This window comes from Pygocentrus nattereri, chromosome 4 (assembly GCF_015220715.1).
Source record: "Pygocentrus nattereri isolate fPygNat1 chromosome 4, fPygNat1.pri, whole genome shotgun sequence".
In the NCBI taxonomy this organism is placed as follows: Eukaryota; Metazoa; Chordata; class Actinopteri; order Characiformes; family Serrasalmidae; genus Pygocentrus; species Pygocentrus nattereri.
In genome coordinates, this window is record NC_051214.1 from 25,652,252 (window position 1) to 25,666,458 (window position 14,207).

The 14,207-nt window shown below is 40.5% G+C and overlaps 1 protein-coding gene across 3 annotated transcripts in view; it reads left to right on the forward strand.

Annotated features, from left to right (window-relative positions):
* The window catches only part of fip1l1a (FIP1 like 1a (S. cerevisiae)), a 55,849-nt gene that overhangs the window by 1,674 nt on the left and 39,968 nt on the right, over positions 1 to 14,207 (forward strand). For all 3 annotated transcript variants that reach the window (XM_017687982.2, XM_017687988.2, XM_017687995.2), the window contains exons 2-8: positions 1,309 to 1,375; positions 6,851 to 6,896; positions 6,986 to 7,074; positions 7,228 to 7,277; positions 7,869 to 7,973; positions 9,736 to 9,863; positions 10,859 to 10,902. In XM_017687982.2, coding sequence (XP_017543471.1) covers positions 1,309 to 1,375; positions 6,851 to 6,896; positions 6,986 to 7,074; positions 7,228 to 7,277; positions 7,869 to 7,973; positions 9,736 to 9,863; positions 10,859 to 10,902 — 529 coding nt within the window. The remainder of the gene's footprint in view (positions 1 to 1,308; positions 1,376 to 6,850; positions 6,897 to 6,985; positions 7,075 to 7,227; positions 7,278 to 7,868; positions 7,974 to 9,735; positions 9,864 to 10,858; positions 10,903 to 14,207) is intronic.

Genomic DNA, 14,207 nt, shown 5'->3' on the forward strand with positions numbered 1-14,207 from the left:
GCAAAACTAAGCAGGTGGCAGAAATGTCCACTCACAGAAATGACATGATGATCCTGCCACGTTTTCGGCTCATTAAACATGTCAGACACTTTTAAACAGTACTGAAAGTACCAAAAAGGGATACACAGTGATGTTGAAATGGGGTGGGCAATATAGCAATATTGTGTAGTTATCGTGATCAGTTTGCTCATGGTCTGCTTTTCTGAGCATATCGTCAGCACTTAAAGAACACTAACACTTATTTTTATTATTGTAGATTTTTATAACAATATAAAATCCATATTATTGGTGGGTAGTCGTGGGCTGTAGGTTAGGGAACCAGCCTTGTGACCGGAAGGTGACTGAAGTGAAGGCACCTACCCCCCAACTGCTCCCCGGGTGCTGCGGATTGGGCTGCCCACCATCCTGGGCAAGTGTGCTCACTGCTCCCCAGTGTGTGTCTTCACTAGTGTGTATGTGGTGTCTCACTGCACGGATGGGTTAAATCGAGGGGGTGAAATTTCCTCATTGTGGGACTAATAAGGGTCACTTCATCTTAATTTTCCAACTTATTAAATATCAGAAAAACAAAATATTGTAATGACTGTATTTTCATGTATCGTGAAAATGTCTTGAAGTATCATGATATAGTACTTTTGCAATATCGCCCACCCCTACATTGAAATCATATTGGTATTGACAGATACTCATTCTAAGAAAAATGCGACATTGGACCAACGCTAAGATCAGACTGATTGATTTGGTGGTTTACCGGAAGAGCAGAACATTCAGGTCATGCTAGGCTACTTTGCTAAAAACGTCTGCATTTGGAAACCTCTCTAAATAAATCGGGACAAAATTTTACATCTCCAAAATGGTAACTTTACAGGAGAAGGGAAACGTGCATTTGGCTTTGGATGTAAATTGAAGGGGCAGGTTTTTTGCCAGAGTAATTTTAGACTGTTTCTATTGGCTATCTATCTTCTAAGTTTTCACACAGTGAAAAAGACAAAAAATAAGATATAAAAGGTTTTGGCCCGACAGGCAGAACATGTTGTCTGCGTAATGCTAATCCAGATAGATCTGGTACTACTTTCTACACTTTAAAAGGCACATCAGCAGATTTGTACATGAAAAATATTGGATTTCGACATCTTATTCCCATAGCAACACATCCCTACCTGCAGAATATTATTGAGTGGAGTCTACTTTTAATAACCTCTGAGCCTTCATTAAATCTCCCAGCTCTGTTTGCCCAGCCCATGGCTGGGTTTTTCAGTCTTATTCGTGCTGAGAGCCTCACTCAGTTTCTCTGCCTGTTTCTCATAGAGAATGATGAAGATGATGCTAATCCTGTTGATGATGATGATGAGAAGACAGAGACTGAGGTTTTCAGGTGAGTGCCTGTTTGATGTCTACGGTCTTATACACATTGTCAGATGATACATGTGTGTATTCTGCAAACTCAGAGACTACAGTTAAACTGCCATTATTGAATTTTTTCAGTGTCAGGGAAAAAAAGCATAAAACATATTGAACAGAAAATCATACAGCAACTAATTATAGTAAATTTAATGTCAAAATGTCCAGTATTTAGTGTGTTCACGCTTTGCCTTTGTAACAGCTTTCATTATTTTTAGGATACATGCTTTTAATTTTTTAAATAAATCTGCAGGGATGTTTTTCCATTCTTCCAGTTCAGTCTTAGGAGTTGGTTGTATTTTCTGCCTCTCATGATCCAAGTAATCCCAAACATATTCAGTGATGCTGCAGTCTGACTCTGGGGTGGTCAGTCCATTGGTCCGAGAACATCAGTAGTATCTTTATTTGATTTGCAAATTGTCCTCTTACAGAGTCCTGCTGGTGACATCCCATATAAATAAAAATAATGTGTGGCCACGAATTAGTAAGGTGTGGGAACAGGAATATAAGCGTGGCCATTGTAGTAAGGCATGGGAATGAGATAATTAAGTCATGGCCACAACTTAATAAGGCATGGGAAAGAGATCATGCCTTATTCAGTCGTGGTCACACATTAGGATCTTGTTCCCACACCTTACTAAGTCATAGCCATGCATTATTTTTATTTATACAAGATGTTCCTAGCAGGGTTTTGTATCTTCTTTCCTTTGTCTTTCTTTCTGACCCATAGCATTGAGCAGGGGAAGAAGACACAGACACTTGTGCATTTTTCCAAATCTGAAGCAACAGCAGAGTTTGATTTTCTCCTCTTTCTCAAAAATAAAAGCTTTAAACACTATTTGGTGACACCTTTGGTTAGAGAGGTGATATGTTGGGGGTGGGGGGAAATCAGGATACTTCAAGACATTTTAGTGCTACATGATATACAACATTTAGTTAATAATTTAGTTAATAATTTAGTTAATAATTTGGATCAAACAAACAGAACCTGTAGTGCAACATACTATAAATGCTACTAAAATATAACATATTACACCAATCAGGCATAATATTATGTCTCTTATGATCCTTATTTCTCCGCTCATTGTCCATTTTATCAGCGCCACTTACTATATAGGTGCACTTTGTAGTTCTACAGTTACAGACTGTAGTCCATCTGTTTCTCTGATACTTTGTTAGCCCCCTTTTACCCTGTTCTTCAGTAGTCAGGACTCCATGGACCCTCAGAGAGCAGGTACTATTTGGGTAGTGGATCATTCTCAGCACTGCAGTAACACTGATGTAGTGTGTGTTGTGCTGTTCTGAGAGGATCAGACACAGCAGTGCTGCTGGGGTTTTTAAACACCTCAGTGTCACTGCTGGACTGAGAATAGTCCGACAACCAAAAATATCCAGCCAACAGCTTCCTGTGACCACTGATGAAGGACTAGAGGATGACCAACACAAAATGCAGCAGCAGATGAGCTACTGTCTCTGACTTTACATCTACAAGGTGGAGTGTCTGAAAGAATGGGCAGTGAGTGGACACTGTGTTTAAAAACTCCAGCAGCACTGCTGTGTCTGATCCACTGAGCACAACACTCATTAACACGCTGCCACCACATTGGTGTCACCGCAGTGCTGAGAATGATCCACCACCCAAATAGTTCCTGCTCTGTCAGGGTCCATGGGGGTCCTGACCACTGAAGAACAGGATAAAAGGGGGCTAACAAAGTATCAGAGAAGCAGATGGACTACAGTCTGTAACTGTAGAACTACAAAGTGCAACTATACAGTAAGTGGAGCTGATAAAATGGACAATGAGCGTAAAAACAAGGAGGTCATAATGTTCCACCTGATTGATGGAAGCATACAATGTTGTTGTTTTTTTTTTTTTACAACGTATAAAACTACAGGAATTTTTTTTGTTTCACAAACTTCTCCGCACTGAATTTAATTAAACAGGATTAATTATGCTCTCTTTGTATTGACACATGCAGTCAGTGCTCTGTAAATGTTGACAATATCCCTGAGAGGCTCAGAAAATAACTAATATATCATGAAAATGATAAATCATATTGCCCACCTTATTTGTTGAGTCCCCTTTTCTCTATATCTTTTAAACATTTCCCCTTTTTCATTTTTCAGTTTTTCAATTAATTTTTTTTTTTGGGGAAAGTCCTGTTTTTTCACTTACGTTTTTTGACCATCCTTCTTAATGCAAGATTGTTGTATTAACGGTTCACCTTAGAAATATCTCCTGAAATTTAATTTATCCTTAATGGCCATTTTGACTGGAAATTGAATATATATCGAGTGGTCTGTACCTGGTCCATGCCTGCTATCATCCCACCAAAGTGGATACATTTTCTACTCAGAGTAGAGTTCATTCTCATACATCTGTAATGTAGCTCCCAAATATTGCCACTTGTTTGAACACACCCTCTGCTGTACTGACTCATACACACTTTTTGTGCACTTGTCCAATGACTTTCTAACTGCTGCCCCTGGCACTGTGAGCATTGGCTATTTCTAGGTCCTGCGTACGCTCTAACGATGTGCTTGGTTGCATTTGTATTAGAGTCACATTGCTTGCAAGGGAGTGTGAGTCGGGCACTGAGTTGGAACAAAAGCGGTTGAAGCATTTATTTCTCGTTAGGTGGAGTTGTCCTGCGCTAATGAAGCATGTACATTTAATGCCCCTTTTTGTGCTTGGTGATAACCTCATTACAGGAAGCCTTCAGGCCCAGCTTGTGTGGAAAAAAATCACATTAACATTTTTTTTTATTGTTCTATATGTAAACATGTCACTAAGATTTTACATCCTCAGCTCTTACAATCAAGAAATATATACACATGTATAATAAGAATTGCTACAATTGCTAAAACATTACTATATGCAGTCCTTATGTTTTAATTCATTACTCAGGTGGGTGTCTCCCTAACCACTGTGGTCTACATTTTTATCAACGGGGAGGTGATACAGTTTCAAAGTAATTGATCTCTTGTTTTTAAGAGGATTTGGCTTGAACTTTTTAAATCACATCAACATGTTAACTCTTATATTTCCACATGTATCAGTGCTGATGACTTTTCATAGCTTGGAAGCTCTTGGGGGGGAAGCTCGTTTCCTTAGCTTGCCTTCAGCCAAAGCGAGAGCCATTTGAAGTTTTCTTGGCCTGACGCGGCCTATCTCAGCAATTGCAGCGCGTCACTTTCATTGGAGTGGCACAGGAGCTTAAAGATGCCCTAGTGTAAATTTCACTTCTCAGCTCATTGGCCTTAAAGAGGCCTGATATGGGCTTTCACTGCTGAAGCCTGGCGGGTAAACTGATCCACCAAGCCACTCTTGGCTTTGAAGTGGAGAAGCTTTTGTATTTGGTAGCATCTGTTCGGGTGCTGATCTTGTCAGAGATACAAGATGCCCAAACAGAACACACAGCATGATCTGAGAGGGGGTGAAGTTCTCCAGACTCCAAGTATGATTTGATCAATGTTGATATGTTGAGGGTTGATAAATGTAGTAACCTGAATTAGGTGCCTTAAAGAAAATGCTACGGACTGGCCCACATGCTCTGGCAAGCTCCATCTTTGCTCCCTGTTCACTGATGTTTGATATCTGTATTTGGCCTATTTGGTAAATGCAAACAAGTAGTGAGGCTGTTTTTGGTGTATATGCTCCTAAATTGTGGAAGTCCCTCCAACAAGCTTTTATTATATTATATTTTATTTATTTATTTTTTGAAATTTAAGTTTTTCTTTGCTTGCTTTGATCAAACAGTAGGCACTCATTTTTATTACTGTTTTAGTTTTATGCTTTTTGTATTGTTCCTTTTTGACGAAACTTTTTACTTTAAACTTTATTGTTTTTTGCAAATATTCACTCATTTTGAATTTGATGCCTGCAACACATTCCGAAGAAATTGGGACAGGGGCATGTTTACCACTGTGTTACATCACCTTTCCTTTTAACAACACTCAATAAGCGTTTGGGAACTGAGGACACTAATTGTTGAAGCTTTGTAGGTGGAATTCTTTCCCATTCTTGCTTGATGTAGAACTTCAGTTGCTCAACAGTCCGGGGTCTCCGTTGTCGTATTTTGCACTTTATAATGTGCCACACATTTTCAATGGGAGACAGGTCTGGACTGCAGGCAGGCCAGTCTAGTACCCGCACTCTTTTACTACGAAGCCACGCTGTTGTAACACGTGCAGAATGTGGCTTGGCATTGTCTTGCTGAAATAAGCAGGACGTCCCTGAAAAAGACGTTGCTTGGATGGCAGCATATGTTGCTCCAAAACCTGTATGTACCTTTCAGCATTAATGGTGCCTTCACAGATGTGCAAGTTACCCATGGCATGGGCACTAACACACCCCCACACCATCAGAGATGCTGGCTTTTGAACTTTGTGCTGATAACAATCCGGACAGTCCTCTTTGGCCCAGAGGACACGATGTCCATGATTTCCAAAAACAATTTGAAATGTGGACTCGTCAGACCACAGGACACTTTTCCACTTTGCGTCAGTCCATCTCAGATGAGCTCAGGCCCAGAGAAGCCGGCAGTGTTTCTGGGTGTTGTTGATATATGGCTTTCGCTTTGCATGGCAGAGATTTAACTTGCACTTGTAGATGGAGTGATGAACTGTGTTCACTGACAGTGGTTTTCTGAAGTGTCCTGAGCCCATGTGGTAATATCTGTTACAGAATGATGTCGGTTTTTAATGCAGAGTCGCCTGAGGGATCGAAGGTCACGGGCATTCAATGTTAGTTTTCTACCTTGCCGCTTACTTGCAGAGATTTCTCCAGATTCTCTGAATCTTTTGATGATATTATGGACTGTAGATGATGAAATCCCTAAATTCCTTGCAATTGCACGTTGAGAAACGTTCTTAAACTGTTGGATTATTTGCTCACGCAGTTGTTCACAAAGTGGTGAACCTCACCCCATCCTTGCTTGTGAACAACTGAGCCTTTCAGGGATGCTCCCTTTATACCCAATCATGACACTGACCTGTTTGCAATTAACCATACAGGTGTTTTTTTGAGCATTCCTCAACTTTCCCAGTCTTTTGTTGCCCCTGTCCCAACTTCTTTGGAACATGTTGCAGGCATCAAATTCAAAATGAGTGAATATTTGCAAAAAAACAATAAAGTTTATCCATTTGAACATTTAATATCTTGTCTTTGTAGTGTATTCAATTGAATATAGGTAGAAAAGGATTTGCAAATCATCGTATTCTGTTTTTATTTATGTTTTACACAACGTCCCAACTTCATTGGAATTGGGGTTGTAATTTTCTATTTATTTTTCTGTTTTCCTCTATTCTGCTTTTTATTTGTCTTTTTCTTTGCAGATTGTTTTAAGTTGCATGTATGAAAGGTGCTATATGAATTAAAATGTGTTATTATTGTTATTATTTTGATAATTATGTTCATGGAGTTTAATCACTGCTCTGATTTCCTCAGCGCGCTAATCGGGGACGTGGAAGGTGTTAATGGAGTGGGAAGGAAGGTGATAATTTTTCTTTATTAGTGATTTTCTATCACCGATTAAGCAAATTGAGCAAAAGCAGCAAATGTTTGCTTTCTTGTGTTACGTAGGACGGTGATGCTCAGAGTGACTCGGACAGCGATGATGATGATGTGTGCGTTACCATTGGTGATATAAAAACGGGTGGCAGCCAGGCCATGTGAGTAGGCCAGGGGCCAAAAATAAACTCTTGTGCCATTTTCTGTGTTTCTTCTGTCACTTTATCAAGAGAGAACTTTAAATGCTTTGCGTAAATGCACAGTGACACATTTATAATTATTCTAATCACTGTGCGTTTGCCCTTTTGCCCTAGCACTCCTGTCAATATCATAATAAAGACCTCTGACAGAGCCAGCTTGTCAGGTAATAACATTCTGACCTTTGACCTCACTGGTCATTAACTTACTCCTGCAATTTTAAACCTAATCTCTGCAGAAGTCAAGGGTGGGCATTAAAGGGTTGCAGAAGTCAAGGGTGGGCATTAAAGGGTTGGCTTCTGTAATACTACTCCCCATTGATCTGGATTGTAACACTCACTCACTCATGTTTGGCAGGCTGAAGCTTCTCCACATGGGGGTACTATCAGCACTAAAATTGACATTGTGTGTATATATTGAGTTTGCTTTTTTTATTCTTAAATTCTAAATACACAAACACATTAAAATGGTTGTAGTGATCAACATTGCCATACAGATGCAACAGATTACATTACAAACTGCCTGAGCATTCCTTCATGAATAACTGATCTCCACTGCAAATGAGGGAACATTTGACATTTTTTTTTGTGTTGGCTCAAGTCTTAACATTTCCTTGAATGTTTCATTACCAATATAAACATCTACTACTGTTTCACCTTCAGGGCCCCTAATGTTACCTCCTGACCAGTGAATGTGCAAGACAAAGCTTTTCTCACTGGTGCGCTTTACCTCCTGTGTGTATTCTCCTCTTCCTCAGGCACAAAGGTCAGAGGAGTGGATCTGGATGCTGAGGACAGCGTCAATGGCACTCTGCTGGGCGCGGATGTTGAGTCATTTGAGGAGAAGCCATGGAGGAAACCAGGTATGTGTTGGATGGGTTGAAAGCATTTTAGGTTAGATGTAATAGAAATATTAGCCCGATTGGCTGTGAATGAACATGGAAAACAAAGTTTGAAAGCTTCTGTGCTCTCTTCATCACTCTAACCTTGGATCTTGTGTGAATAATGGAGTAGCATGTGGTCAGGGATGCTTTATGATGTAATAAAGGCAACCTTATGGGGCTCCTAACAACCATACCAAAGCTTGTAGACCACAAAACCGTCATCATCAAATAAAATTTCTTTAAGCTTTTATCTCTGAGAGATTTTATCTTTGCTTCAGATCTGAAAAAACTACAGGTGTTTCTGCCCATCCTTCCACTGTGAGAAGATAACTCAAAGTTATGAGTCTGCAATGATGTATAGTTGTCAAGAATCCTCACTGAGAAAAATAAATAAACAAAAAGCAAATCAAGCAAAGAAGCTGCTGGTGTTTTCAGAACAATGAACTGACCACTCCGGAGTCCAGACCCCAGGATCGCTCAGTGTGTTTGGGATTAACTGGATTCTGAGAAGCAGAAAATGCAAGAAACTTCTAAGATTTTGGGGGTGTGGAGAAATATCCCTGCAAATTTCTGAGCTGAAAGCTGAAATCAGGTCTCCTGAAAAGAATGGAAGCTATAATAAAGGCACAGAAGGTGGTGTCAAACTCAGCCAGTAAAAGGGCCATATTAAAAATCCCAACAAATCTGTGGGCCAGCTTTGTTTTTATTTCATTTTTGAATGAATATGAATATGGCATGAATATCGCATCAAAGAAATCATACCCTCTTGATCCAGGGGACTCTGTTGTCTGGACAAGTGAAGTTTATTCGTTGTGCGCGCAGGTCTCAGACAACCAGCTAGCCCATATGACATTGGGCTAGCACAGTTATATAGCTGGACTGATGCCAAGATTAGACCCAGCTTATACAGGACAAGTAACAGGTGTGACAAACACGACCATATAGGGGTTAACACAAAAATAGGCAGCCTAAAATACAACTTCAGCACATGCGCACATAAAACAATAAATTACTTCATTGTGAATCGGTCATATTCAGAATATGCCAAAACTGCAACAGCAAAATAGGCACTGAATATTTGAATTATTAAAAAATCATTTGAAATAAAAATAGCTGTTTTATATAAAACAATGGGCTACATTAGCTACAGATAACTGTAAAACCTTTTTAAATGTCCAGAGGATGTATGTTTTGGAAAATCTGCCTGTTTGCTTGAACTAGACAATAGACATCTGGTCTTTTTGTGTAACTCTTTCCCATAGATTGTTATTAGAGAATGGACATCGCTCATTATGTTGCAGTGCATGCTGGGGGCTGTAGTGTAGCTCAGAGTGAAACAGGCTGATATTAATAGAAAAATCAAATCATTTTGCAGGCAACATAAGATTGTGCCACAGGCCTGACTTGGCATGCAGGCCTTGTGTTTGACATGTGGGTACTAAATACTGAAAATGCTGACATTATATTTAGTTGTTGAGGCTTCTGTGTAATTTCGGTTAATAATGTTTTGGGTTTTTTTTCCTCAAAAATGAATAACTTGTACTTAAATGACCACTTTGATTGGAAACGAAATAAATGATAGGTGATCTCTGATGTTCACACAGTACTATATGTCCAGCTGTCCGAGCCTGTCTCTAATAAAGACCTTTGTGGTCAGTGAGGTTTTCCCAGATCCAATTTCATGACTTTTCCTTGTTGTGCATGTGTGTTTGTGTGCGTGTTTGTGTGTGTGTCTGTCCAGGTGCTGACCTGTCAGACTATTTTAATTATGGCTTCAACGAGGACACCTGGAAGATGTATTGTGACAAACAGAGGAGACTGCGAATGAGCATGGAGGTCATGACCTTGGGCTCCTCCAGTAAAGTCGTTGTACGCTCTGTTATTCTTGACGCTGTCCTAATTAATTAAATCTAAGGCATGTGAGCGAAAAGGAAGCCTTTACAGTAACCTGTATGTAATTCTCTCTCTCTCTCTCTCTCTCTCTCACTCTCTCTCTCTCTCTCTCTCTCTCTCTCTCTCTCTCTGACTTTGTCTCTTTGCCTTTCTCTCATTTTACATTTCTTTTTATGTCTGTTTATGTTTCACCCACTCTTCCATTCTATTTCTTTATCTCTCTCTCTCTCTCTGTCTCTCTCTCTCTCTCTCTCTCTCTCTCTCTCTCTCTCTATCTCTCTCTCTCTCTCTGACTTTGTCTCTTTGCCTTTCTCTCATTTTACATTTCTTTTTATGTCTGTTTATGTTTCACCCACTCTTCCATTCTATTTCTTTATCTCTCTCTCTCTCTCTCTCTCTCTCTCTCTCTCTCTCTCTCTCTCTCTCTCTCTCTCTCTCTCTCTCTCTGACTTTGTCTCTTTGCCTTTCTCTCATTTTACATTTCTTTTTATGTCTGTTTATGTTTCACCCACTCTTCCATTCTATTTCTTTATCTCTCTCTCTCTCTCTCCTCTCTCTCTCTCTCTCTCTCTCTGACTTTGTCTCTTTGCCTTTCTCTCATTTTACATTTCTTTTTATGTCTGTTTATGTTTCACCCACTCTTCCATTCTATTTCTTTATCTCTCTCTCTCTCTCTCCTCTCTCTCTCTCTCTCTCGCTCTCTCGCTCTCTCTCTCTCGCTCTCTCTCTGTCTGTCTGTCTGTCTCTCTCTCGCTCTCTCTCTCTCTCTCTCTCTCTCTCTCTCTCTCTCTCTCTCTCTCTCTCTCTCTCTCGCTCTCTCGCTCTCTCTCTCTCGCTCTCTCTCTGTCTGTCTGTCTGTCTCTCTCTCGCTCTCTCTCTCTCTCTCTCTCTCTCTCTCTCTCTCTCTCTCTGTCTGTCTGTCTGTCTGTCTGTCTGTCTGTCTGTCTCTCTCTCTCTCTCTCTCTCTGTAGGTGAATCGTGGTGATCTCTCCTCTAAATCTGATTACTCCTGCAGGTATGTACTCCCTTTCCTCACTGGCTTTCTAGACATGTGTTTTGGGTGAGGCAAGAATTTTCTCAACATGAGAAATAATAGATATATTGACAAAACTTAAAATAATTTCACCTGCTAAGACATCATTTTTTGCAGTGCACTAGTCTGACACTAACATATATTTAGGAGATTTACAGAGTCTAACATAGGTGTTAAAGCAGGGCTGCAACAACTTATCAGTTATTAATAAAGTTGATAATAAAAAAATTGTCATGAGTTATTGTTTAGTTCTCATGATCACATTTGCGATACACATTTGTAACACTTAAATGAAAGAGGGAAAACACAGATGGCAGGGACCACAGTACAGGGTTATGCCTGTCGCATAAGTGAGCACACTTCACTGTACCATTATCGAAACAGCTGATTTTCTGATAAAATATGTAAAACTGATATGTAAAACTACCGTGATAAGACGCCACTTTGTCGTGAAATTTACTCACTACTAAATATTCCACAGTCAACTGTCACTGGTATTACAACAATCAATTGGGAATGGAAAGGAACTCTTAATGCTTCAGCAAGAGATTTTCGACAATTTCATGCTCCCAACTTTGTGAGAACAGTTTGGGGACGGCCCCTTCCTGTTCCAACATGACTGCGCACCAGTGCACAAAGCAAGGCCCATAAAGACATGGATGAGCGAGTTTAATGTGGAAGAACTTGACTGGCCTGCACAGAGTCCTGACCTCAACCCGACAGAACACCTTTGGGATGAATTAGAGCGGAGACTGTGAGCCAGGCCTTCTCATCCAACATCAGCGTCTGACCTTACAAATGCGCTTCTGGAAGAATGGTCAAAAATTCCAATTAACACACTCCTAAACCTTGTGGACAGCCTTCCCAGAAGAGTTGAAGCTGTTATAGCTTCAAAGGGTGGGCCAACAGCATATTTAACCTTATGGATTAAGAATGGGATGTCGTTCAAGTTCATATGCGTGTGAAGGCAGACAAGCAGTGCACCAAACATTTTCTGCAGTGCACCAAACATGTGAAGTTATTGCAGAATCAAACGTCTTCCATAATGGCACTTGGACTGCCCTGTTCAGGCATTGTTCCACTACTGTTTCTGCGCCTGTCACAGTGAGTGAAATCGCTGCCTCGTCTGCACAGATATTGATGTTTTTTGAAAGCGTACTTTCTTTCTCCGCATTTTGACCTCCTGGCAGGCACAAAGGCGGTGTTTAATGGAGCTTTTGGAAAAAGCTCTCCAGAGTGGAGATTATAAAAACTATTTTCTATGTTTTCATGTTGACGCACGGTTATGAAATCATGAACATCACGCATGTGGTCATGGCTGATCCATGTGTGGTGAACATGCTTTGTGGCCCTGCATGTCTGACATGGCTGATAACCAGGCTGCTTCTGGGTGCTCAGAAATATGAAGTTAAATTACATGTTATTGACCACACAAACAAATGAATTTAGCTTTGCTTTATCACTACAGGAGGCTTAAGCTGAATAGCAATGCGATGTTCTTGTAGAATTAAACTTCCTCCATGATAATACTTGGATTGCCATGTTTATGCGTTGTTTCTTTGTTGTTTCTGCACTTTTCAGAGTGAGTGAAACAGTATTTTTGAGGGCAGTGCAGAAGGAATCTTGTGGCATTGTTTATCTTGATGAAAGTATGTTTTAGAAGATCAAAGTATAGAAGATAGAAAGAGCACTGTGCAAAAAGGAGGAGTGATCCTTATATTTTTAACTGGTAAAAAAAGAAAAAAGTTAATGACAGACTACTGGCCACATGTTTTCTTTTCCTGATTAATTAATGAATCGAAGCCATAACAAACTGATAAAATGGTCGTGGAAATCATTGTGAGTTGCAGTTTCTCTGACTATTGTTACTGTGTAAGAGCAGAAAAGGTAAAAACATTTAGCATAACAACAGTTTTTAGAAGCATATTGGATGCATAATTCAACAATTGTACTTTAAAAGACTCCTCTTTCATGCAAAAATGTTTTGGTTGTTGTCCCTAACATCCATTTATGGCATTTGTGTGAATCTTCGAACCAAAACAGTTACAATTCATTTTTACATAATTATTTAACAAGTTGTTTTTATTACTGTACATTTAAAACTATGCACTATATTTCCTAAAGTATTCGGTCGTCTGCCTTCACACGCATATGAACTTGAGTGACATCCCATTCTTAATCCATAGGGTTTAATATGATGTTGGCCCACCCTTTGCGGCTATAAGTCTTCTGGGAAGGCTGTCCACAAGGTTTAGAAGTGTGTTTATGGGAATTTTTGACCATTCTTCCAGAAGTGCATTTGTAAGGTCAGACACTGATGTTGGATGAGGAGGCCTGGCTCACGCTCTCCGCCCTAATTCGTCCCAAAGGTGTTTTATCGGGTTGAGGTCAGGACTCTGTGCAGGCCAGTCAAGTTCTTCCACACCAAACTCGTTCATCCATGTCTTTATGGACCTTGCTTTGTGCACTGGTGCGCAGTCATGTTGGAACAGGAAGGGGCCGTCCCCAAATTGTTCCCACAAAGTTGGCATGAAATTGTAGAAAATCTCTTGGTGCTGAAGCATTAAAAGTTCCTTTCCCTGGAACTAAGGGGCCAAGCCCAACTCCTGAAAAACAGCCCCACACCATAATGCCGCCTCCACCAAACTTTACACGTGGCACAATGCAGTCAGGATTGCCAGATGGAGAAGTGTGATTCATCACTCCAGAGAACACATCTCCACTGCTCTACAGTCCAGTGGTGGTGCTTTAACACCACTGCGTTCTTCTTCTTCTTTCGGCTGCTCCCTTTAGGGGTCGCCACAGTGGATCATCTGCCTCCATCTTGCCCTATCCACTGCCTCCTCTACTTTTACACCAACCATCTCCATGTCCACCTTCACTACATCCATAAACCTTCTCTGAGGTCTACCTCTTCTCCTTCTACCCGGCAGCTCCATCTCCAACATTCTTTGCCCAATATATCCACTATTCCTCCTCAACACATGTCCAAACCATCTCAACCTGGCCTCTCTGGCTTTATCTCCAAACTGCTCCACCTTCACTGTCCCTTTGATCTGCTCATTTCTAATCTTGTCCATCCTTGTCACTCCCAACGAAAATCTCAGCATCTTCATCTCCGCCACCTCCAGCTCAGCCTCCTGTCTTTTAGACAGAGCCACAGTCTCCAAACCACTGCAGTCGACACTTTATATTGCGCTTGGTGATGTAAGGCTTGGATGCAGCTGCTCGCCATGGATACCCATTCCATGAAGCTCTCTTTGCTGTTCTTGAGCTAATCTGAAGGC